Source organism: Nothoprocta perdicaria, unplaced genomic scaffold (genome assembly GCF_003342845.1).
Source record: "Nothoprocta perdicaria isolate Ctin4 unplaced genomic scaffold, notPer1 scaffold_264, whole genome shotgun sequence".
Lineage (NCBI taxonomy): Eukaryota > Metazoa > Chordata > Aves > Tinamiformes > Tinamidae > Nothoprocta > Nothoprocta perdicaria.
In genome coordinates, this window is record NW_020455493.1 from 630,198 (window position 1) to 654,069 (window position 23,872).

The following is a 23,872-nucleotide window of genomic DNA, read 5'->3' on the forward strand; positions in this document are numbered from 1 at the left end:
TGATTGCTTTATGGTTTAATATCAGACTTAATGTAAGTCTTATATCGGCTAGCAATATGGTACAACTCATCCATTAAAAAAAAAAAAAAAAAAACCCTTATGGGAGTAACTGCCCTGTGTTTGTGCTATCTGTGCTCCTGCCTCAGGTACGAGGTTGAGGTGGATATTTCGTTAACAGCCGCCAGCTCAAGTAAGCCTTGGGAAAGAGTCAGTGCTGCAGGAAGTATCCGTCCTTGTCATGAAAAAGGACAGAAGAATGGGAATGCGTCAAATCTCTAGGTGTGCCGGCAAGCGAGGAAACCACCACACCTTCTTGGTGAAAGGTGGGGTGCAGATGTTGAGCTTTCTTGAAAAGATGCTAGCAGCCAAAAAGAAAGGTGTGTTGCTCCCAGGAACCTGTGAGCTACTTTTCTGTAAGATTACTCCATAGATAGAAGCAGGGCGAAATTACAGGTTTGATTCCAGGCTGTGGCATGAGAATAAAATTATTTGAGGCAGGAACAGGGTTGTGGATGTTCTGCGTGCTGCTAAAAATGCTAGTCTTCCCTTCCCTCCTCCCCAGGGATGTTCACTTAGGGCATTTTACTGGTGAATGAGTTCAAAGGAGTCCCTGTCCGTTATGCACAATTTAAATAATCCCAGTAAAAGAAAAAAAAAAATAACTTGCCAAACTGAGTCAAGTGACTTGCCCTCTAGCTGCTTCATTTTGTAGTGGCAGAATAGCAGGAAAAAATCAAAGCACGGTATGCTAATAAAGCATAGGATTACTGCAAGGAACCGGAGCTGCTCTGGGAGGAGTCAGGGACTGTGCGGGAGGAGAAGATTGCTTTCCACAGGGTTGTGACCTTGGGGGCTGAGTATAATGAATGCAGTGTTTCAGACCCTCATTTTACCTTGCAACTGCTGCATACCACTGGTATTCATCAGCCGAGATGAGATTTGGCCGCAGGAAACCTTGCATCACCTCATCGCCCGGAGAAGCCTAACGCTGATAAGATAGAAAACTGTTAATGTGAAGGCAGGAAACTACCTTCCCCCTGTCAACTCACCCCTGAACTTAATGGTTCTCTAACTTTATCTGAAATACAACCTTTGTTGCTAAATTCGCCATCAGTATGGGTTCCAGAATCTCTTTATATTGATGTAAAGCCAGGATGCACCAGTCCAGGATGCTTCAACAAGAAATGGTAGGAAAACTGGGATTTACCCTGATTGTCAGCTACCTCCTTACATCAGGTACCATCTCAGTGAAAATATACTTAATGTTTTATTTTGCACTGCTACATCTTAGTCATCTCCTCTCCAAAGTACCCTGTTTCATCTGTAGGCTGCGGAAGTTATTAAAGATATTTTCAAATGCTTGTTACAGTAGACTTTATTTTAAAAATGCTCAATTGCACTTTTAGAAGTAGCCCATAAATGAAAACCTTCCTGTTTGTTTTAGGGTTAGATGATTAGGACTGAGGACATACACACAACAAATTTTTATTATTTAAAAACTGAATCAATTTTGGGTTGAATTAACAAAACATTAAAGCTTATGTGTTTTTTATCCCTCAGTTTGACATTTTCTTCCATTTTTAGGCGGGAGAGGGAGACTTTTACATCAAAATGTAACAGCGATCAAATCTTGTTTATTTTATATCTTGGTTCATGGCTGAATTCATTGGGAGCCTTTCCTGAGTTTCTAAGTTGGAAACAAGAAAGAGGCCTAGAAATTACTAGAGAAGGAGGAAATTGTAGCAGCAGCTGCTGGCAGGCAATTTTTCAGCTGGCTCTAGGACCAAGAGAAATATGCACCAAAATCTGAGGAGGTGGCGTCGTCCAGGTATCTTAATTATGTGGATGGGCATGAGTAGGACAGAAGGAAATGGGGCTTCGCAAAAGAGAAACTTGTCTAGAGCAAAGCAGAAGAAAGGACACTTGTTTAGGGTTTGTTAGAGAGGCAGATGAAACAATCTGAGTTCTGTTAATATTCTTTCTCAACTGCTGTGGGTGCAAAATTTCTTCTGAAGCCAAGAGAAAGGTAATAAAATACTTTGCATCTGTGTAGTTGATTTAGTGTTTTTTTAATGTATCTAGGAGTTATTTAGAATAATCTGCTCAATCTTTTTTTTTCTTTTTTTTTTTACATATTCTGTGTTGTATGTAAGACAATGAGGTAGAGGAAGCTGGAGGGCAAAAGACGTCCGATACCTTGTGCCATAAAAAGAGCAAACATCCTTCTGTTTTCTCGCCAAAGAAGGAAGAGCTGCTTTTTTTTTTTTTTTTTTTTTTTTTTTTTTTTTTTTTTTTTTTTTTTTTTGTTTTTTTTTGTTTGTTTTAACTGCATGTCCTCCCTGTTTGAGGAGCTGTCATGGGGCCTGTGATGTGTTGGCCATGTGTGCACTCTATGAGAAGTCACACTGGGCTCAGCTGATCTTCTTTGGGCACCACAGCGTGCCTAAGTACCTTAAAAACCCTGCATTGTGCTTATCTGCTAGTATTTCTGCATCAGGTACATGGGAAAAAGCCTGTGCTTTGCCCTCTAACGATAAAGTGTGCCATTATATTTTACTTAATTGGTTGGGTTTTCATCAGCTGATCTCCAGGCAGGCAATTTGGAGTTCCTCAGCGATTACTGTGGTTTGCAGCATACAAATTAGTGTGGGAAGTTGCTAACGCTAGCCACACAAGTTAAGGAGCTGCCTATTCTGTGTTGGCTTGAAGCATTATAGATAAGCAGGAAAAGCCCAGAAGGGAGCTGTGCTGTTCCTTTTCACTGATGCCCTGGCATCAGCACTGCGAGGACCATCTCATTCTCTACTTCTGCCAGTTCACACCTAGGATCCCCAGGTGGGTTTCCTGTGCAGCGGGTGCACTGCCCTGAGTTGCTCTCCTGAGTTTTTGATGCTTTCCATCCTGAGCATGTAGTACTTGTTCCCTGCCTCCTTCAGTTGTTTCATAATCCCCCTTGGATTCATTGCGGGTCATCCTGCAAGTGTGAGATTCCAAAATTGGCCTCCACACAGCTGCTAGCAAGTTGCAGAAGTTAGTTACAAGCCAGAAAACTAAACTTTCTTGGCTCGCTATGGATATCGCATATATCTTTATTTCATACAACTTTCCTGCCTTTGAGTCCTGTGCTCCCTGCTGTCAGACTAGAAGGGATGCATGGAAGGGATAAGCTGTTGGGCTGTGGGACAGTTTAAGCCATTGGAGTTGATGTGGCAAAAAGATGTTTGCCTTGGATTGAGTATGCTGCCTCTCCCTTGCAGGGAGTATGAAGCGAGTTGAGGGGGTTGTGTTGGTGAAAGTTAATAGATGAATCATCATAGCTTGTGGGGAGGAGAGACCTGAGCTCTGTCTGCTAGGCTTCGGGCAACGCAAACCCATTGACCGCTTGCAGTCAAAGGGTAACTAGGACTTCTTTTCCTTAAAATCTTCAGATGAGCAGGGTTGGCCTTAAAAAGGTAGGGACAACACAATTGGAATTGCCACAAAAGTGACTTTCATGCATGCTGATTTTCAAATTGTATTTTTTTCTTCCTCCTGGTTTTTATATTCTGTTACATATTAACTATAATAAAGCCTTATCTTACAGATATTTACTCATATGAATAGTCCTGTCAACTTTTATAGATCATGGCAGTTGGGCAAAGTTAAGAGGAGGATCTGGTATTTGTAGAGTGAGAGCTCTAACTTGTCAAATGAAACTAATGAAAAAAAAGGCAGTGGAGGGTAATTAGCTGGAAGTATGAACTAGCCTGTTAAAGATATAATGCAACAAAACACTTAAGATACTTGAATCCCTGTCATGATACCAGAGACATTCAGTGATCGTATTGTGAAAGTGAAGCTACAAACAGAAATGAAACTTGCTAAATGATCTATTACAAATACAAAGTCAAGGGTGGTCGTTAACACTTAGCGAAAAAGTGATGTGCTGATATTTATAATTCTTCTGTTTTCAATAACATTTCTATTAGTGAAGTAATTAAATAAGAACTGTGAGTTTACTGGCCCATTATTCTCTTTTCTCTTTCCTTTTCATGCTTACTTTTTTTAGCCTTGAGTTACAATCTTGCTAATTGCTATTGTTTCAAATCTTGAGTAGGGCTTCTCCAAAATCCTAATTTTTGAGAAAACGTGGGGATTGATAAGAAGGAGGGAAGAAAAGGCACTGAACATAGGGTGGGTTGATTGGTTTGCTTTTGTGTTTAAAAGCTCTCATCTTACAGTTATTTTCTACCCCCTGCCAACAGTTAAGACTGGAAATACTCTCCCTTTTCACCTATTCCCCCATCCCCAACCCAGAAAAATGTGAATAATATGTAATACGATATTTCTGAGTTGCAGAGAGACTTAAAACTATATTGTTGAACTTGTAATAGGATCTTGAAGATTGGTAAGGGAAAAATAGGAACTAGGCTGGAATCTTTTGTGCTTCAGTGCTGGTAACCTGAAAGGGCAAGTTGTGGTAGTCAAGGGAGTGTGTTTTGAGTGTGCTTACTCCCTTGCACAGTCTGCTGCTTAATACAAACATTTTTTTTCTTATTTTTCCACACAAGAATCCCATTTGACTAAAGGTAGCTTTTCCAGGAACTTCCAACTTGCTTGCTAGGGGGAGGGGAGAGGGAAACAAGACTGAACTTAGCAGGGCAAGGAAGAGTCCTTGCCTTGCTACTGTTCCCTGCCTCTGCTTTGCCTTCACATACTGTACCGGTGTTTTACTAGTGATGTTTGATGATGCAGGAGGATTTGATAAATTTTACCAGGGGAAGAAAAAAAAATATCTTGGTTAGGAATTTTATCTACTTTCCAACCTCAAAGTAGGCTGAAGCAAAATAATGTCCCTCTAGACAAGGCATATCTGTGTCTGTACAGCACAAGTACTATCTGAGGGGGAGGGGGTGACACACATAGTTGGTGCGTGTGTCCCTAATTCCCTGATTTTTAACTGATCTGAAAGGCCGTTGACTCAGCACCCCAGGAAAGTGTGTTTCTATAGCTGAGTTTAAAGACAGAAGCAAGAGCTGTTGTCCCTGAGCAGCTTGATAGTGGTCCCAGCCCTGCACATCCCCGTATGGTTGTTTTTGCTGCCATGATGTAGGTTGCACTGTCTTGAAAGCAAGGGGGAGGGGGGGAAAAAAAGTGGTTGCAAAACTTGTCAAAATTAAAGGAAATGCCTGAATTCTCTCTCATTAAAGGCATGGTTCAGACTGCACTAGTACCAGGAAGCCTTTCCAAAAGACTTGATGGCATCTCATTGCTGGATCTTCTTCTGACACCATTACAAAGCTGCTTTTGAAAACATTGCCTCTCTTTCCTGCAAGACTTTAAGTGCTATGTAAACCTAGTCCCCAGGAGCTGACAACCACCTCCTCAGAGCTCCATTGATGAAGTGCAATTGCTTTTGGCTTTTGATCCAGGTCTGTTAACGGTAAGAGTATGGAAATTAGTCAGCAGGAGATAGGCCTGTGCTTGCTCACCTGCTTTTCCAGTGCTTAATCTCTCAATTCTCCTTCTGGTGAGACCAACAGAGAATAATAAGTTTTAATGTTAAAAGAAAGAAAGAAACAAAGAACTCGCAAGGTTTAATGTAAAAGTACAGATCTTTCCCATAATGTTATGTGAGAAGGGCTGGTATATTCAAAAGGCTGGGAAATGTAAAATCTTGTTCCAGTTCCTATCAAGTCCATAACTGTAATAGTATATGTTTTAATCAAGTAACTTGTTTCTAATGTGGCATGCTATCGTTGGTGCTGCGTTATCTCTAATTACTGAAACAGAAGGAGATGGACTCTGTTCAAGGTTAATCAGCAGCTGTTGCACAGACCTCAAAGGCTGAAGAACTGGTGCTTTGATCTGGTGTGGGGGTTGGACAGGCAACAGAAACGTTTAGTTTTCAAGGAGATTTTACCCTGCATGAAACAAACCCCCTAAGCTGCTCTGTCTTCTGTGGAAATAACTTCATGAGTTTGTTCAGCTTTAAAATGGTAAAATAAAGTGGTATAGATTAGGCAGAACCAAACTTGTTGAGAAAATGTCCTGTGTGTTCTTAAAGAAATTATAGTTAGTGCTCTGTTTTGAAAATAATTGGATACTATTTAGATTTTGTGTGCCTAGATATGAGCAGGTAGTCCCTTCGTGAAACTGAGTTTCAGATGCTTGGATTCAGATTAAGAAGGTAGGTACCTCCGAAGTTGTGCTGTCTCTCACAGGCTGCAGAGACTCTGGATTGGATTGCTCCTTTTTTTGCAACTCCTCCATCTGTATCTACCTCCCCTGGAATAAAGCTGAAGAATTTCTGATGGGGGCAGAACAGCTGGAGAGCTTAGTGGGAACATTATCTTAGTGATCTCTGGAATACTGACTTATTTCCCTTTCCTTGGTAGTACAGTGGTTGTGTACATAGGCTTTTGTACTTAGTATTTCAGTCACTGTTGAAATCCATCTTGTGTGGAAATGTCTTCATGATAAGCACAGGAAACCTAAGTGGGGGAAAAATCAGTATCGCTATCAAGGGGATCTAGATCCGGCAAAACACTGTGAATTACAACATAATGCAAGGGCCATGTGTCTCCTATTACTTTTTTTTTTTCTCTCCCTCTTTGCTTCCCCCTCTCTCCTTTGGGCTTATGGATGGAAGAACAAGTCTGACTTTGAAAAATGAAATCTGGCTTCTGGTGAGCTTCACAGAAGCTGACCACAGACTGGCAAGCTGGTCTAGCATGGCTTGCACCTTACCAGAAGGTTGGGACCTACACTAGATAGTCTTCAGTTGTAAGGAAGTCAGTTTTTAAAGAAGTAAAAGTATTCATTAACATCAAATTTGCAAAGTCATGGTTTTGTCTAGAAATCTGCTTTCTTCTTGTAGTTCCCCTTGTGATAAATGCAGGTTTAGTTCAACTAGCCAGGGTTTAGCTAGCTTGACTTAACTAAATGTCACCTTTACCTGTTCCAGGCAACTTGAAGGCTCTGTGTACTCAAAAAGGACACCTCACAATCTTATATAAATGAACTTTTGCATTTTATAACTTAACTTTCCTTAGTGGGTCAATGAACTTTTGCGTTTTATAACTTAATTTTCATTAGTGGAGCATAACTAAAAATACAGACCCTCTTTAGAGGTGTTAACATCCTTCTAAAATGAACTGCCAGAGATGGTAGGCAGTTTCAAAACACAATTCCTTGTACTTGCTGGAGAACTACAAAATAAACCTACCCTCGAAGTCATCTCACTTGTGCCCTTTGTAGATCCAGAGACTTGATCTAAGTATGTATCTTAAATCTCCATAAACTAATTATTAGTGAGGATTTTGTTCTCAAAACTGACTTGTGGATAACCTATATGGCTGAGAGATAGCAGAATATTGGCATGGTTAGATAGACACACAGCACAGTTTTTACTTGTGGAGCCTGCCTTGCATCCCATAGGAAGACTCTCCCCTTTGCCCCTTGTGGAAGGTCTTACAGTGGAGAGATACTGTACTGTGGAAGTACCTTGCCAGAGAACACTGTGTATTTGCATTTCAAATGCCTCCGGCTCTGTGAACTGCATTGCTCCAGCAATTCTCTGAATAGTAGCTATTGACCCCTAACAATGTACGTTTGTTTAAATCAAGGCATTTCATATGCACTTTTAAAAGCTTATTTTAGGACTACCCCAACCAAGTGAATGCTTCTGTGCAGGCTATTTTCTTTTTTTTTCCCTTCGTTGTCAGAAAGAGTCAAATGAATTATTTAATTTTCAAAATGGAAAACATTCTTCTTATTAGAAGCTATTTTGAATGCTGAGGTTTTGGCAAATATTGTTGTGGCTTAATGTTTATAAGCTTTCTCATTGCCCTTGAAAGCATAAACTTCTTGTCACTTGAGGCAGGAGATTTTGGCAAATCACAAGCTAGCTGAGCGACAGGAGTTCGGTTATGCTGAAGCACTCTAAGTAAACTTCTCATGTTGGCAAATAGTTTTTTTTGGTACTTATTTCATGTATTTAGATGGATCAAATCCTTAAAGGACAATGTGGGGACTGAGTAGTACAGATGATTCTTGCCCAGCAATAGACTGGCTAACGCGTGTCTCCAGGAAGTAGGAAATTCGGGACCAAATTCTCCTCTGTGCTTGTGCTGACTGTAAAGGGGTGGAAGCACGTATTTATTTAGTTGTCAGGTTTCCAGAACTTGGCAACGTCAATCACTTTCATTAAAGCTGTTGTGCTCTGCGAACAAAACCAGTTATTTAGGGAGCAGGGAGGAAAAGCTGGGCAAGGGGAGCTTTGTTACGCCTCGCTCCTGTGGGAACAGTTAGTTGAAGTTTGCTGTAATCTGAACAATGTTGTGTTACTTCAGCTTCATGCCAGAATAGCTCCATTAATAGCAAAATATTCAAACAATGATTGTCAGATTGAATGGGGTTGTTTCCTAGGCTCAGTGCTCAATATTCTTTTTTTTTTTGGTTAAGTTTCTTATGCTAATTTAGGAGTATTATGTCTCATAATGCCTCTACAAGTGTTTGTAGAGGCTTAATAATATGGCAAAGGATACAAAAGAATAAGGAAACGGCTTTGTTCTAACTGCTCTGAGTATTTTACATGGTCAAAAGTGCCATCTACCAAAAGTGCTATCTACCAGAAGTGGTAGATAAGTGATCTCTCTTGCACAGCGTGCACACTTATGTGGTTTATTTTGCACCACTTGCATGTGTAGCATTTTGGCAGGCATGTTTTTTCATGGCAAGTTGCTCTTTGTAAAGGAGTTTCTCAAAGTTGAAGTTTCTCAAAGTTTCTCAAAGGCTTCGGGAGTGAGTTTTGCTGCAGGAGACAGTTTGGGCAGTAGCAGTAAGGAGGCATCTGCTATGTTCCCTGTTGGGGAGCATGGCTGTGTGGGGAGGAGCAGTGGGTTTTTCACCCTTCTCCCCATCCTCTTCCAACCCCGGCAGACTCGAGTGAGCTCACGTGCATGACAGAGATGGCAACATCGTCTGGCACGGTGGTGGCTGGGCTCCCTAGACAGCTGCACGTGTCACCTCCCGCACTGCATTGGTGGCCGGCGGGACGAATGCTGGTGCAGGAGGGCATGTGGGGGCCTGCAGGCCTGAGGGGGATGGAGGAGGAGCAGCTTTTCCGGCCCTGCTCACTGCTGGCGACAGCTGTGCCGCTCAGTAGCTAACATGAAAAAGCCCTTGTCTCCGCACTTGTAGTGGTGGTGAATGCTGCTCAGCACCGAGGCTGGCATCCTTACAGTTGTCATCGCTCAGAGGAGGGAAAGCTTGTGTGTTTTTTTTTGTTTGTTTGTTTTTGGGTTTTTTTTTTTTTTTTTTGTTTTGTTTCGTTCATTGGCTTTAACTGAAACGTGCTGGGGAAAATCTAAGATAAATGGCTTGCTGTGGAGGCAAACATCTGGTAGCTCTGAAACACTGCGTGGATGAGAACTTCTGTATCTGTTGGAGCATGTCTGGTTTCACTTCAGCCTTTCTCCCTCTTGAAAACACAGCGAAAAGCGCCCTGGAATGAGTCACTGTGAGAGTACCAGTACCGCCTGAAAATGTTAAAAACAAAACAGGTATCCTGGGCATCAGGGTGTTTGGACTGCCAGACTCAGATCTGATACTCTTGGTGGAAATCCTTTCGCTGTTATCACCGGTTAAGGGTTTTTAAAATCCTTTTGCGTGTTTTTCTGGAGCCCTCTGCGTGCTGTGTTTTCAGTCCTCCTGCCCCTTCTTGTCTGCCTTGATTGCTAGCTTGCTGCTCCCCTCTGCCCTGCTCAGCACCATGTGCTCTTTCCTGTTCTGCACCGACCCAGTGCTCTAAGTCTCTGTATCCTGTGTCTGAACTGCCATCCCTTTCCTATAAACCTGGAAGCCACCCGGCCTGAAGTTTCAAAGGCAAAATGGAGTACAGCTCCGTAGGCACCTACAGCATTTAAAATGCAGTGCGCTTTGCCAGAAGGTGGACAGGGGAAATGGTGGAGGATGCCCTTATGTGATCCTCTATATGCAGTTGAACTGTGGCCATTCAGAGAAATGCAATGGTGAAAGTGTCTTCTCTGTGATACCGTTAGTTTCCTTCTCTATGCTGCTAGTTTCCCACCATAGAAATAAGAATAATGTGAATAAGAATATCCTCTTGTTGACATAGTGAACCCTGTGATGGAGTGATTCTGATTGTCCATTAGGAACCCACTTCTTTCAACTTTTAGGAAGGTTGAAAATCTAGTTTCTATATGTAGAAATTAATGCAAGGGCAGTGTTTGGATGCTGGGATGTAAAATTACTTACGCAAATTGAGTCTTAAGTGACTTACCCCAATTCACTGGTATTTCCAAAGTCTCTGTTATCACCCCTTTAACTCTGGAGAGAATTTGTCTATAATGTAAATACCTGTAAAACACTGCTATTCTGATGTGGAGACCGCTGAGCATTCTTTGGGGAATAAGAGTGCAGTTTGAGTAGCAACTCGGACCATTGGGGTGTTGCTGCTGAGTATCTTCATGGCAGCTGATGGCAACTTCTGCACTGGAGGGACTTCTGTGAGCATTAAGGTGATGCTTTTGATGCTGCTTTCTTGGGCAGTCTCACTGCAATTGTGGCCACGCTCTCAGCTCTGGATATCTCCCAGAGGAAGCTCCCTCCCACATCCACCTCCCTACTTATTCTCAGCACTGGGCATTTGTACTTTCTGGCTGCTGGATCTACCTTGAAGAGGTATGAGTAGCCTGGGGGAAATGAAAATCATCTGGGCCTTCCCTGCCTTCATAGGCAGGCATAGGTGGCTACATGTATTTCAGTTACCTCCTGAACTGTAAACATTATTATTTCTATCCCTTTTCCTGCCATTCTTTTTTATTTTGTGTTGTTTTGTTTTTGTTGTTGTTATCCTGAGCAGCCTTGAGAGGAGAGGACACCATAAAGGTCAAAGTCATTTAGAAAAAACGTGAGCTGGAGATGCTGCAGATGACTGGGTAGAAGTGCACTGATGGAAGCACAAGTTGAAAATAAACAGGTAGCGAGCCTGACAGCTTTGAGGAAGATCTTTCAGACTGTTTGTCAACTCAGGCACTACTTTGTAATTTCACATGTACTAACATGAGGCACGTGACCGAGTGAAATGGCTCGAGCTGTTCTTGCTGGCGTTTAGGAGCTTGTCGAAAGGGGTGAGGGGAAGCTCTCTCAGCAGAAGCCAACGAATACTTTATTCTTTCTCTCACTTTTTTACTTGGATTTTGCCTTTCTTTCACCTTTTATGTCTGATAAATATTTCTCAAGGAAAAAAAATGATTGGATTTTTTTGATCAACTTTTCATTCTGCCATTTGTAACTTATTTCTGTGTGTGTGTTTATTGTAGGGGTCTCGGGTCTGGTTGCGAGAAAATGATCGGCATTACCCAAGTACTGTTCATTCCTGTGCTGAAGGAGTTGTTGTATTCAGGACAGATTATGGTCAGGTATGGGCCTTTTTATTTTTTTATTTATTTTCCTGCCACTCTGGAAAATAAACTGTTCTCTCTAATGAAAAGAACATGGAGTAATGCATGTTTGTGAATAAAACATTTATTTTGCATGCCCTGAATGCAAAACACTGGTCTTAACAGCTCTTTTCATGGTGTATCTAGTAAATTGTTCAACCTGTGTCTGACACAGCTGAGAGATGCTGTTGCGTTTGAAAGCCGTGCTCCGCTTGGGCTTAGGCTGTTTGGCTGGACTTGTGCCTCTTCACCATAGTCCTCCTTTGCAGAAGCTCCAGCATGACGGTAGCGCTGTGGATTCAGTGGGAGGCAACGATACGAACTCAGGACAATGTGCTTAGTCTAACTCCATCAGCTCTTATCACCATAGAGCTGTAAAGGAGGAAACCCCTACTCACCTCGCTCTCTTCTGTCTCTTTTTATTTTACTTTATTTCTTCTGGCTGTCAAGCCTCTCTGTCTGTTTGGAAGGATGGGAATAGATCCCAGTGGCTCCGTTCCACTTGCTCAAGTTACCCTGGCTAAGCAAGGCAACGTGTGCCTGCTGTGTTAGCATATTGTTGGCACTGCCTCCTTGCTAGCTGATTAAGGAGGCTAGACCTCACTACAGTGAACTTGCCCTTCTTTTTAAGCCAGAAGAAAGAACAACTTTCCCTGCCAATTGCTGACAGTTTGGGAATGCTCTGCTTTCTGGCTTACTTGATGTTTTTATTTATGCATGTATTCTCTATTGTGCCACAGTTTACCGAGACCTCCCTTCTTGCACTATCGCTGAAGAAATTTAAGTGAAACTCAAGTTGTAGATTGAGTTGGATATAAACTGACACAGCTATCAACATCTGGAGAATACTTCCCTTGACTTCTGGAGGATGTTTTTTTTCTTTTTCCCTAAGTTTGGCCTTCATTTTTGAGCACCACCTCCTGGTTGCTGCTGCTTTCCTAGTCCCATCCACTGTCCTTCCAACAACTCCCCCCATCAACTCTCAGGCCAGTATCTATACCTTTTTACTCAAGGATTCTTTGTGGCAAGAAGAGATTGTGGGAACTCCCAGATATATCCCTTTTGGAGAGCTAAACTTAACAGGAGATGAGTGAAGAAGAAAGGGGATTGTTAACCCCTGAAAACTTTTTAAGAAAGGTCCTCTCTGTGGCATGGTTGTGGGTCAGGTATTTAATGACAAAGTATGTAACAACAAAAAAAAAAGTGAACTTAAGATGCATATTGAAAGAGATCAATGTAGTTTCCAAAGTGGTGGCAGTAGTAGACTGTTTCGGATTCGGCTGCCCATCTTTCCCTCATGCAGATGGCAGACAAGCAGTGAAGACCCAGTTGTATAAACATAATATATTTCCAGTTATCAAGTGTCTCAGGTTGGTGACCGAGAGGCCTAGGTTGCTGGGAAAGACAACCATAGAAGTAGATTGAAAGTAATTATTGCTTGGTGTAAAGCTCTTGGTTTTCATCACAGGAAACAACAAGAAGCAGCATACGTGCTGGTGTATTTAACGTAGAATATTAAACTATGTATTTAGTGTTGCTTAAATTTTGGAATCTAAATGTTTGGAGTTTACTTTCACCATGTCCTATTGAAATTCTTAGACCAGTGGAGTAGAAGTGCTGAAAGCTTATCTTCTGTTGCAGCTGAAAAAAAATGAAAAGGATGTATCTCATAAAAGCATCATAGTATATTCTATTTGCAGATTAGAAAGATTGTCCTGTACGTTTTTATAGTAACACGCACTACACACAAATGTCCACTGCTGGATGTTAGGTTCAAAGCTAAGCCCTATTCGGCTCCTGATAGGAGTAATCCAGTTGTTTAGCTAGGAGGGTCTACCTTTAATTTTTCACATGAATTTGTATTTTGACACCTAACTGTGAAGAAACAGATTTCTAGAAATGTATAAAAGTTTTAATCCATAAATTTACAAGACATGCAGGTATCAGAAAAAAGTTACCTCTTCTGTGCTTTAGCCAAGAATCACAGAGCTAATATTGACATCCATATTTAGAAAAGTCGCTTGCTAGTCGGCTTGTATACCTTACCTATAATTTTGTCTGTCCATGATATACGTAAAGCAAGCTGAGACTTTTAGGTAATTTGGAAAAGGATTCAAGTCGTTATCTTGATATAACCTGATTCTCTCTCTCTTTTTTTTTTTTTTTTTTTTTAAAGGAACTTGCTGGTGCTATAAATGTCACTAGAAAAAAAAATCTTTTTAGTTTGGCCTGCTTCTTTTAAAACAAGGTGATAGGCACACCAGTCTATGCTATGAAACACCTAGTATATTGGAAACAATCTTACACTTTCATGTTTTATTACACAGCATTTATGTCACGAATGAGTCTGAGTTGACTGCTTTCCAACTAAAGATGTATTAGTAATTCACTGAATTTGATGATCTCTTTCAAGTCTTGTATTTTCAAGAGCACACTTTGATTTAAATGGACTGAGCCAGCTGACATTAATGCCATTAGTAGTAGTTTTCTTTCAGTACTTTTCCCTATGTGCTTTTAGGATGTCTAGGCTTTGCTGTGTTGGTTACTTATGTACTGCATAAGGTACCATGTGTGTAGAATGAAAAGTATATAGTTTGTTATACCCACCTCTGAAGACTTGATGGTTCACTGGAATTCTACCAGTCAACTTTATCATTGTTATTAACCTCTAATATTGATATTAATCTGATATTGATATTAATATTAATCTCTGATAAGTTACATATCAGGTAATGGATCCCTTCTTTATGATCACATGGTGATATAATTATTCTTTGAGTAAGGTTGATAGATTTAATGTTACCTGTATTCGTCAGTGAAGCAGTCCATCTGTTAATTTTCTTCATAGATGACAGTGATGCTCTCTGCCATTACCACTATGTCCGTGATTGGGTAGAGCTAGTGAAATATTTATCTTTCATTTTTTATATATATATATATATATATATAATATATAAATAAAAAAGATTGCATTACTGTTACTGTATTTTTTTTTTAACATTTGAGTGTTTTTGTTGCCCTTGTTTTTAGGGCTGAAAATATTTCTCCTTTAAGGGCTTTATTTACAGTAAAGCAGACATTTCCTCATCGCCATATTCTATAAATTTTTAATGAAGTTGTGTAAGCTTATAAAATACTCAATGTGAAATAAAATACTAAAAGCCCCGCTGTCACAGTGTGCTTTGTTTGAAATAACTGGCTTGCACATTTGCAGTAGTGTATCAGTGGCTCTATTGTAAAGACTGGAAAGAGCTCTTTTCTCCTCTTTCTTTTTTAGGTAATACAGTCTTTACCTTTCTTTCTGATAACACACTAGCTTTTGCCCTTACCTGAGAGAGGACTGCACTGTGCCCCTAGCTTGTTGCACAAAAATGAAAATGGCCCAAGCCAAAAGAAAGTTATTGCAAATATTTCAGAGCCTCTGAGCTTTTTCTCAGAACACCCTTCTGGACTTGCATAGTATTAATGCTAAGAACATCTTCCATGTCTCCTTATTAGGACTCTTGATTTTTTTTTTTTTGTTCTTTCTTTTGTTTGTACGTGTGTGTGTGTGTATATATATCTAAAAGTGCCAACAGATATGTAGTCAGCATATTCTATCTGAAGGGATGTTTTCTATAAATGTAAGATGTGGGGTGTGTGTGTGCACAGGGAAAATCTGCTATGAAGAAATTCATACAAAGTGAAGTAAGTAGAAGTTGACCTGATTGATGTGCACTGGTTAGTGTCTGCCAGGGAGATTTCAGAGTACTTAATTGCATACCTGCTTAGTTGACTTGAGAGAAACTTTTAAATCAAATGTTATAAATAGAAGCAGCTGAGCTATAATATCCTAAATCTGTAGGTTCTTTAAAAACAGATGTCAAATATCACCGGTAAAGACTTTGTCAGTTAAAACAGCTTTCTGTGAACTTTCTTTACAAAGAAGTCCTTTACGATACAGTGTTATGTCAGCAAACAGAGTGCTGCTCAGCATCCCTAGCTTCAAATAAAAGGCACCTGCAAATGGTTTGATCAGCAATCAAAAGTATTTTTTCCTGTGTGTTTAACTTAGTATGGCTCTGATGGGGCATCCATGTGCCACGAGAATGGGATGGCTGCAGATGTTCCTTGTTAAGCATGGCTCAAGTAGGCTTTCCAAGCAGGTTTTCACCTTTTTTTTTTAATTCTGGTTTGAGGGCTGGAAGAGTTTCTCACGATGACTTCATTCAGGAGAACTAGACATAAGCTTTGAACTTTCGGGTTTTGGAGTCAGTGATGGAATTACATTGAAATTACTATGGGATTATTCCAGTGGAATTCATGTTTTTCTTGTTGATTGAAAAAGTCAAAACTTGCAGACTGAAGGATAAGCATTTAAGTGTATTTTCCTTTGCCTTCTGTCCTTTCTTGCGCTTCTTTGGGTTTCTCTTGACTACTGTTCACAGCTCTGAGTTGTCCTTTAAACAAGAGTCTTCCTTTCCTATTCTCAGGGCACGAATAATGCCATCAAAATTATTTGACTTGAGGGCCAAGGTAGTGAAGTCAATAGGACTGTTGATCAGCAAATGCTGTGTTTGACTGCACAGGTTTGTAGGATCAGGCATTCATGAGGCAAGTCCTACTGGAAAAGGGCTGTCTGAATTGTTGTTGAGAAGCACTGCACTCACTTTAGTTCCTCCGTCTGAGGAATTAACTGTATTTCTAAGCAGTGTTTCTTGACATTTTATTTGATATCTATTACCTCTGAATTATGCCATTGCAAGGGATCATTTTAAAGAAGTTATTTATACTTTTCCTTGTATATGCGCTTCTTAAGAAAATACACAAATATATATTGCTTGTTTTTGATCTTGGCTGTTTTTGGTGTTAAAGGAATCGGTTCCTATCTGTAGACTTTATTTCTCAAGTCTTTCATTCTGCTTAGTTCAAGAGTGCTTAAAAAAAATAAAGTTGACTCCTGACATTGTGTAGTTCATGCACGTTTCAAACAGCAGATTCCCTGCCTTCAGGGCACAGGGTAAATTCCAGATTCAGCAGCTTTATATCAGGAAATCGAATTCCATCTGTCTAAACATTGTAAAGTTCATATTATTCTGCAGTTAGCTATACTTGATTTAGCTATAATAATTCTCATAATGATATTACTTGCATACTTCTAAAAACTTATTGCTGTAGCTGTTTGGATGCTGAGTTGGGAAGGAGGTTGTTGCGTGGGGATTTTTTTGGTTTTAAGGGATGTATGAGATTTTGTTGGCCTTCCAGAGCCCGGTGCACCCTTGCAGCTTCTGACGCCAAGTTGGCAGTGGTGCCTTTGGATGGTGGCTCTTCACCCCACGGTGGGTGGGTTCTCACCCAGAGAAGGGGTAACAGGAGCTGCTGGGGAGAGGGCTGCAACAGGAGGATGCTGGCTTTGATGCTCTCTAGAAGTTGCGCTCTGTGAGCCGCCTCATGCTTCAGATGCCATACTTACCCTGCGAGTCCCCGACCATCCGTGCGCTCCCTACTGTGACACATTCAGTAACCAATACGTTCAGATCCTCTAAGAGTCCTTTTTTCCCCCCATAATAGAGCTAAATCAGCTTGCCTTGTTACCTGCTTTATGTCAAAGGCAATATTTTTTGTTCATGATTTATTCTCTGATGATTTATTCTATTTTGTGATAGGACAATTGGGAAAAGTTGTGCGTGTTTGTCCAAACTACTGTGAATTTATTACTTCAGAACCTGCTCTGTATTTTAATGCATCTTCTAAGATACATTGCATGTGTGCTGTCTTTACTTTTTATTTCCTGTTATTTGCCATTCTGCCAAAACCACTATTGGTTTGATTAATTCCAGGCAGGGGAAAGTTTTAATTCTGGAGTGCAATATTTTGAAATAAAGGTTGGATTGAAAGAACTTCCTGCCAGACCAAGCTGACTGTGTTATTCTTGCATATTTAACATTATAGCTATTAGTGCATAGCCACTTTTTTTGTCAGAAATCAGGGAGCTTGGAAGTAGCCAACGCAGAAATATTTTTTAATGCAGAAATGATGGGGGCAAATGGGCCAAGCAATGACCATAAATAACTTCCTTAGCATTGGTTTTTCAAGGGGGTTATTCTTTGTTTATTAAACATAATGGTAGTGTTTGCTTTAACTGTACTGAAATTAATTCATTTGGCATTAGTGTGGCTGTTGCTAAGTGTTTTAATAACAACATAAATTAAATTGTATGGGCTAAAGCATTTATCTCTATTGAACAGAGGATTGTTTTATGTTCTCTATAAGACCTCACTGAAAGCAGTTAATAACTGAGATGTTGACAAAGAGGAGGTACTTGTGTCTGCTTGGCCTGCTGTGGCCACCTAATCCTTTGTGGCTACGTAAATAGTGAAGATGTCAGTCTTCTCTGTTGCTTTCTGCAAAGAAAATCTAAACCATCTGTCCTCTTTTTTGTTGTTGTTGTTTTTACAATCCTTGTACTAAAGATAGCAAAACTGCTTTTGTTTTAAGATTAAAGCAGATGTACACAGGCTGCCATATAAATTTCTTTTGTAAGAGAACACAATTCAGCTGTTCACAAAATGTGGAGAAGAATTCAGACTGTGTTGTGCCAAAAAAAAAAAAGAGGGAAAAAAAAAAAAAAAAAGAAAATCCCCCATAGTGCTCGGCTGTGTAAGCTTGTCACTTCTATTGTTCGGCTGCTACTAAATTCCCTTGGTTGTAGGGAAACTTGGTGCCAAACTTGAGTATTTTTTTGGTGTTCTAGGAGCATGTGATTTGGGCTAAGCCCAACTACACATTAGGATGTTCTGCTCTTCAACAGTGCAGTGCTTCATTTTGTTTTGGTGCAATTTTGGTGATGTGGATACTGAGATCTGTTCTCTGAGAAGACCCCCATTAGCCTCTGCTTTGCCCCCATTAAAAGCTGAGTGAAAAGAAGAGAAATCATCAGTGCCATTAATAGTCAATGTTAAGTCTCTAAATAATTGGCAGTCAAAATCCAAAAGGGATTAGAAACATCAAAACTCCGCTTTTTATGTGCCATGTATACTTTGTGTATGGTTTCATTACTGATGGTAAGTAATACCAGTTTATTCCACTCTTTATATTTTTTCCTCCAAAGACATCACCAAAAAGTCATCATTCAAAAACATGAAATCTGTAATTTAGGAAAAATTTAAGTGTTACAAGAGCTTTGAAAAATCATTTTAGTTTGCTATTTCAAATCCAGACAAGTGAGTAGTTCAAATTTGTAACCACCTGATAGGTGCTTAAAGTGCTCTATTGCTTTGGTGATGTCGGGCCACATCCTAATTAACAAGAGTCACAAGGTGGTTGAAATTAGTTTGTAGGGAAGTAGGCATTGGTAGTGCAGAGGTCATTTGAGGGAGGCTGCATTGCCACTGACTGCACTGTGCCAGGACTGTAGGTGAAAAATTGACTTAATCTTCCTGTTGTGGTCACCTGAGTAGTTTTCAAGGTGTGCCTTATCTTTGTATTTATAAATCTTATCTTTGTATTGCAAAGAAATGCAGAAAGAAGAAGGAAGAAACAATGTGCCTCTCTTCTGCACATTTTTTAAGCAAACTGAATCCAGACTGTATTCAGACCATAAGTTTGATATCATATTGTTAGACATCAGATTACTTTTAGGGTTTGATACTCTAAATATTCTGTTCTTGAAAGACAATCTTTTTTTAAATGCAGAACTTCAAATTCCTCTTTGACCATATCTATAATGGAAATAGTCTTTATTTCCATTACAGTTGAGAGACAATTCAAGAACATTCAAATAAGATTGAAAGTTTTATTTCATATTCAGGAGTTGTAGAATGTATATATTCCTGAAAATTTCAGTGATCTTTTTGTTTGAAAATGTTAACATTTATTATGAGAAAGATATCTCAGCATGAGGTAACAAACTTCAATGTCTTATCATCAAACAGACCACTTTGGTTTGTTAAACAAGTAAGTTGGTGTTTGGTATACATGATGGAACTGAGATATGGTTTAAGCAGATTTATCTATCCAAGTTGACCCAACTAACTACAAGGAATTTATGAAGGGAAAAAAAGGAGGAGAGCTGTTAGAGCTGTCCGGTTAGCACCCTTGAAGACAACACCTAGTACCGCACCCTGGTTAACATTGACTTTGGTGAGGCTTATAAAAACTCAGTAAGCCTCCTCCAGCTAATGAAGAGCACAAAGCAGTGGCCTTTTCATCCTTGCATGTGCTCGGATTTGAACTATCACACATAGCAGCATCTTGGAGCTTGGAGGGGAAATCTTGCAGCAGTTGGAGCAGGGCAAGTGCAGGCAGGGCTTGTGTGCTAAATATTTGAGGGTCTTCTGAACGTTCACCATGGGATTTTTTTTTTTTTTTTCCCAGTGATTTATAACTTAGTGGAACTGATGACTTTTCCAGAAAAGATAAAATCTCGCTTCTTGAAGGAAAAAGAAATGCTGTTCTCTTCTTAAATTAAACATGTCTGCTCTAAAGAATGGTCTGATGGGGTGTTAAATTATTGAATCACCAGATTTAATGTATGCCTGAGCAAGAGGGAGATACTGATTTGTTCTCCATCCTCCCGTGAGGTTTTGCCTATGATGATAAATGATAATACACTGTTTAAAAAAAATATATACGTTTTTAATAAGATACAAACCTGCTCTTGAATGTTTCATCTGAAGCTTTCTAAATTTACCATAACTGTATGCTGCTGAAAACCATACTTAGAAAGGCAATGTAAAGCAGTGGCAATAGGGGAGATGCTGCAGTTCTATATTAAAATAAAAATAGAGGCTATGTCTTTTACTGCTGATTGCTCCTTTGAAAGTGCAGCTTTTCACTAGCGTCAGCAAGGAGTTCTAATTAGGATTAAATCACAAAATCTGTCCTATTATTAATGCTGCTTTCAGGCAGGCCTTTAATATTATCTGAGGTGTAGACCTTGTTGGTGTTGCCCTTTCATCATCATGGTCTTAAAAGCAACCATATAGGGTATCTATTATAGCAAGATTTCTCCAGGAGCTGGAAAGTTCAGGCCAGGACAATTCAAGGTCTCCTAGACGGTTGAGATATGTTAGTGTTTTTCACGTGTCCTCTGGCAGATGGGAGGAGGGAAAAGCAGCATTTCTGCATAATCAGAGAAGTGTGATACAGGCAGGAGCTGCATCCAGTAAAGTCTATACAGAATATTAAAGAGAGATCCCCAAGCCCCTGGACTTAATGTGTGCTCTGCATCCTGCACACATGTTTTTCTGTTGGAGAAATCTGCAACAAAGGTGTAGCAGCCTAGTGGAAAACTTGTTTTTTGGGGAATAAAGTGACAGCGTTGCTGCCTAAAACAAAACCCCTGACCTGACGGTGTTCACCTCATGGCACTGATAAGCTCTGCAATCAGTTTGAGAAGTCCTTGAACATCAGTGCCCGAGTCAATGCCGTTTGAATACGGAGTCCTTAAAGCCGACTCTCCCCAAGCTGAACAAACTGTTTACTGTACCTTGTGTCCCTAGGGTAGATTAGGCAGCTTGAAGTAGACAAAGATTTAGACACCACATAGATTTAGAGGGATTGCATTGTCAAAGCTGCTCCTCATGATACGTTTTTGCATCGAATCCAAATATATTATTCTTGCAAAGAATATTTACAATTTTACTTCTAACCTGTGTCCAGTGCGATGCTGTTATCAGCTACAGTGTGCACCTACACATTGTGCACAGTGCATAAATATTAAGCAGCCTATCACACGTGGTGCTGTGTTGCAGTTACTAGAAATGTTTCCTGTGCTCACAAATGAAATAAAGTGGCTGATTAAAAATGGTCAACAGATTAACATACCAGAAGCAAACGTTATTGAATTTATGCTTCCAATACAAGTTCACCTTTGTAGCAGTGACAACTGAAAACAGTAACCACAAATACTTCCTTTCTGACAAGCTTTTACTTGGAGGAAAAAATACATATTTATAGTTGAAGGTGTAATTAGCTTATTTGGGCACTTTTAGGACTTGCATTGCAATCTTGAGCTCTTAATGCTCTGGGAGTTTTTTGTGCAACAGATACAGTATTTCCTTTTTAAAGGGAATCCGATCAGCTTAATTCCTTTAGATAATGAAAACTTCAAATGTTTTTATTGGACATTTGATTTTAAGTATTCTGAATGTGATTGGTCCAAGTAACTTAGTAGAAGTCTGAGTCAACTTAAGTAATGGTGTGAGAAGAATTTCCTGCAACACCCATAAGAATCATGTGTTGGGAAGGATAAGAAATAGCAGGACCTCCTTTTACAGCAAGGCAGAAGTCAAGCAATGAAGTTACTCATTGAGGTGACCCTTCTCATTCAGTTCTTGGATTATTTTTGTATTTCTGGTAGGTGTAAAAGGTAACAAAACATAAGTTATATAAACAGGAATAGCTACTCCCCAGTAAATGCCTCCAGCTTTACTAAATCAGTCCAAAGTAAACATGGCTTTTGGAAGAGTTTCTAAGATGTAAAAGCAAATGAAATTCTGCATGCTAACTTATTAGTTTTGACTGTTGCTGCTGCTCTAATGAAGCCCTGAGCACTCATAGTTTTGTCAAATCTCTATTTTGTTTGAAGCTAATTTAGTTTACAGTCTATCAGGAACTTCATGCTGTTTTTTGTTTAGCCCTCTTAGCATAGAGCAGGACTTCTGGAGACTCATTCATGTTTTTAGGAGACTAGTGCATTATTTATGTCTTCTGAAGACACCCACAGCATACTCATCCCCTCCTTGAGTTACACAGCTATCAGCCTACATGTCTGTAGAATGAGTAACAGTTCTTTGGAGTACAGGGGTAAATATTTACATCTCATTCCCTCCCACTTGGTAAAATGCTCCGTTTTTGTACAGCACAAAGTGCTTTGTTTATAGAAGGGGAAAAAAAAGAAAAAAAGAAAAACACACTGTTTAGTTCTTCAGTTTTGTTTTGAGGGGGCGTTTTATTTATTTAACAAAGACCAAGTTAGACACAGCATGCGTTTTGCGGTGAAGTCCCACTTTGATCCAGTGTCGCCGCTGGGCTGACAGATTTATTGAGAGGTGGTGGACTTCTTCAGGGTCATGCCATGGATCTGTGGTTAAGCAGACCTCAGGTTCTGCTGACTCCAGTGCTTTATCTATTTAGTTAGGCTGTACAGCCTTGTCTTTGCAAACGACTGCAGCAAATAAGCGAAAGGTATCCATTACCCACACCCCACAGCTAATCTCAATAAGCAAATGTTGTGTGGGCTGTTTTGCTTATTTAAAGTGAGGTTGATTGGTATCGATAGGTTCAAACTTGCCCTAAGAGTCAGTGAATTATTTTGAAAGTGGTTGTAATGATTCACTTTGACTCTTCAAAGATTTGGGTGCTTAAAAATACATATTCAGTGCAAGTCAACTTGTATGTCAGCTACTGCTGCTTTATGTTTATTTACTGTGAAGTAGAGATGGAAAGATCGTAATCTGCTTCATGTTCTTTTCTACTGAGCAGTGCATAAGGCAAATGGCAATTGCCAGGAAACTGTAGCGCCAGGTCAATAGAGAAATTCATTGTAGGCTTGAACCAGCACCTTCCAGTGCTCTGTTGTAGCTGGGTAGGGTGAACTCTAGATAACAAGGTAGGGTTGGGCTCCTGAAGCCAACAGTGATATTAACTGTGTTCATAAGGCACACATTCTTCCTGGGAATAGGCCAACAACTGCAGGAAAAATATTGATGTGGACAACACTGCTCCATGTTTTCATATAAGTAAATATCATATGTGCTGTATGGCATGTTGCTAAATAGGGGTTTGCTTTTGTTCCTGTAGTCTTGCAGGAGATGGGTTCATTAGTCTTAAAGACAGAGTATCAGGTATTTCACACTTACGATGGTAACTTTTTCTTGGGTTTGTATAGATGGCAGGTTCTGACTGTTGCCTTCAGCCAGAGACACAAGGAGACACTTGGTGACTAAGGCAGAAATGTGTTTATGAATCATATGCAGCAATTTCCAATGTGGAAACTTCAAAAATAAGATGTGTTTGTATTAGAGAGAAAAAAAATAGTGGTCCTCCGACTAGAAGAGGTTTAACCTCTATCTGAGCACAGCTTTTGGTGCTGCACAGCATCAGTAACGTTGTCCTGGCATGATAGTTGAGATGGAGTCACCTGGAGGTATGTCACTTAGCTGATCAGTCAGCATCACCTCTGTCTTACTTTCAGGTTTTCCTTACTCTCCTTCACCCAACTTTGGATCTGGTGATCCCCATTTGAATTTTTAATCTGGCTGGTTTAGTAATAAAGTTATTGTTTATTGAATTTGAATATCTATTTCATTTTCACAGCAAGCTGTATTTTAAGCAAGCATAAGTTTTAATTGCTTTTCACATTTAACAAAGCATGTGCTATTTCTAACATCATAGATTAAAAAATATCTTTTGTTTCAAGTGTGGTGTTCTTGGGACTTTTT

General features: G+C 39.9%; 1 protein-coding gene across 1 annotated transcript in view; it reads left to right on the forward strand.

The window, feature by feature from the left end:
• The window catches only part of MYO10 (myosin X), a 146,620-nt gene that overhangs the window by 18,312 nt on the left and 104,436 nt on the right, over positions 1-23,872 (forward strand). The window contains exon 2 of the mRNA XM_026040748.1: positions 11,328-11,426. Coding sequence (XP_025896533.1) covers positions 11,328-11,426 — 99 coding nt within the window. The remainder of the gene's footprint in view (positions 1-11,327; positions 11,427-23,872) is intronic.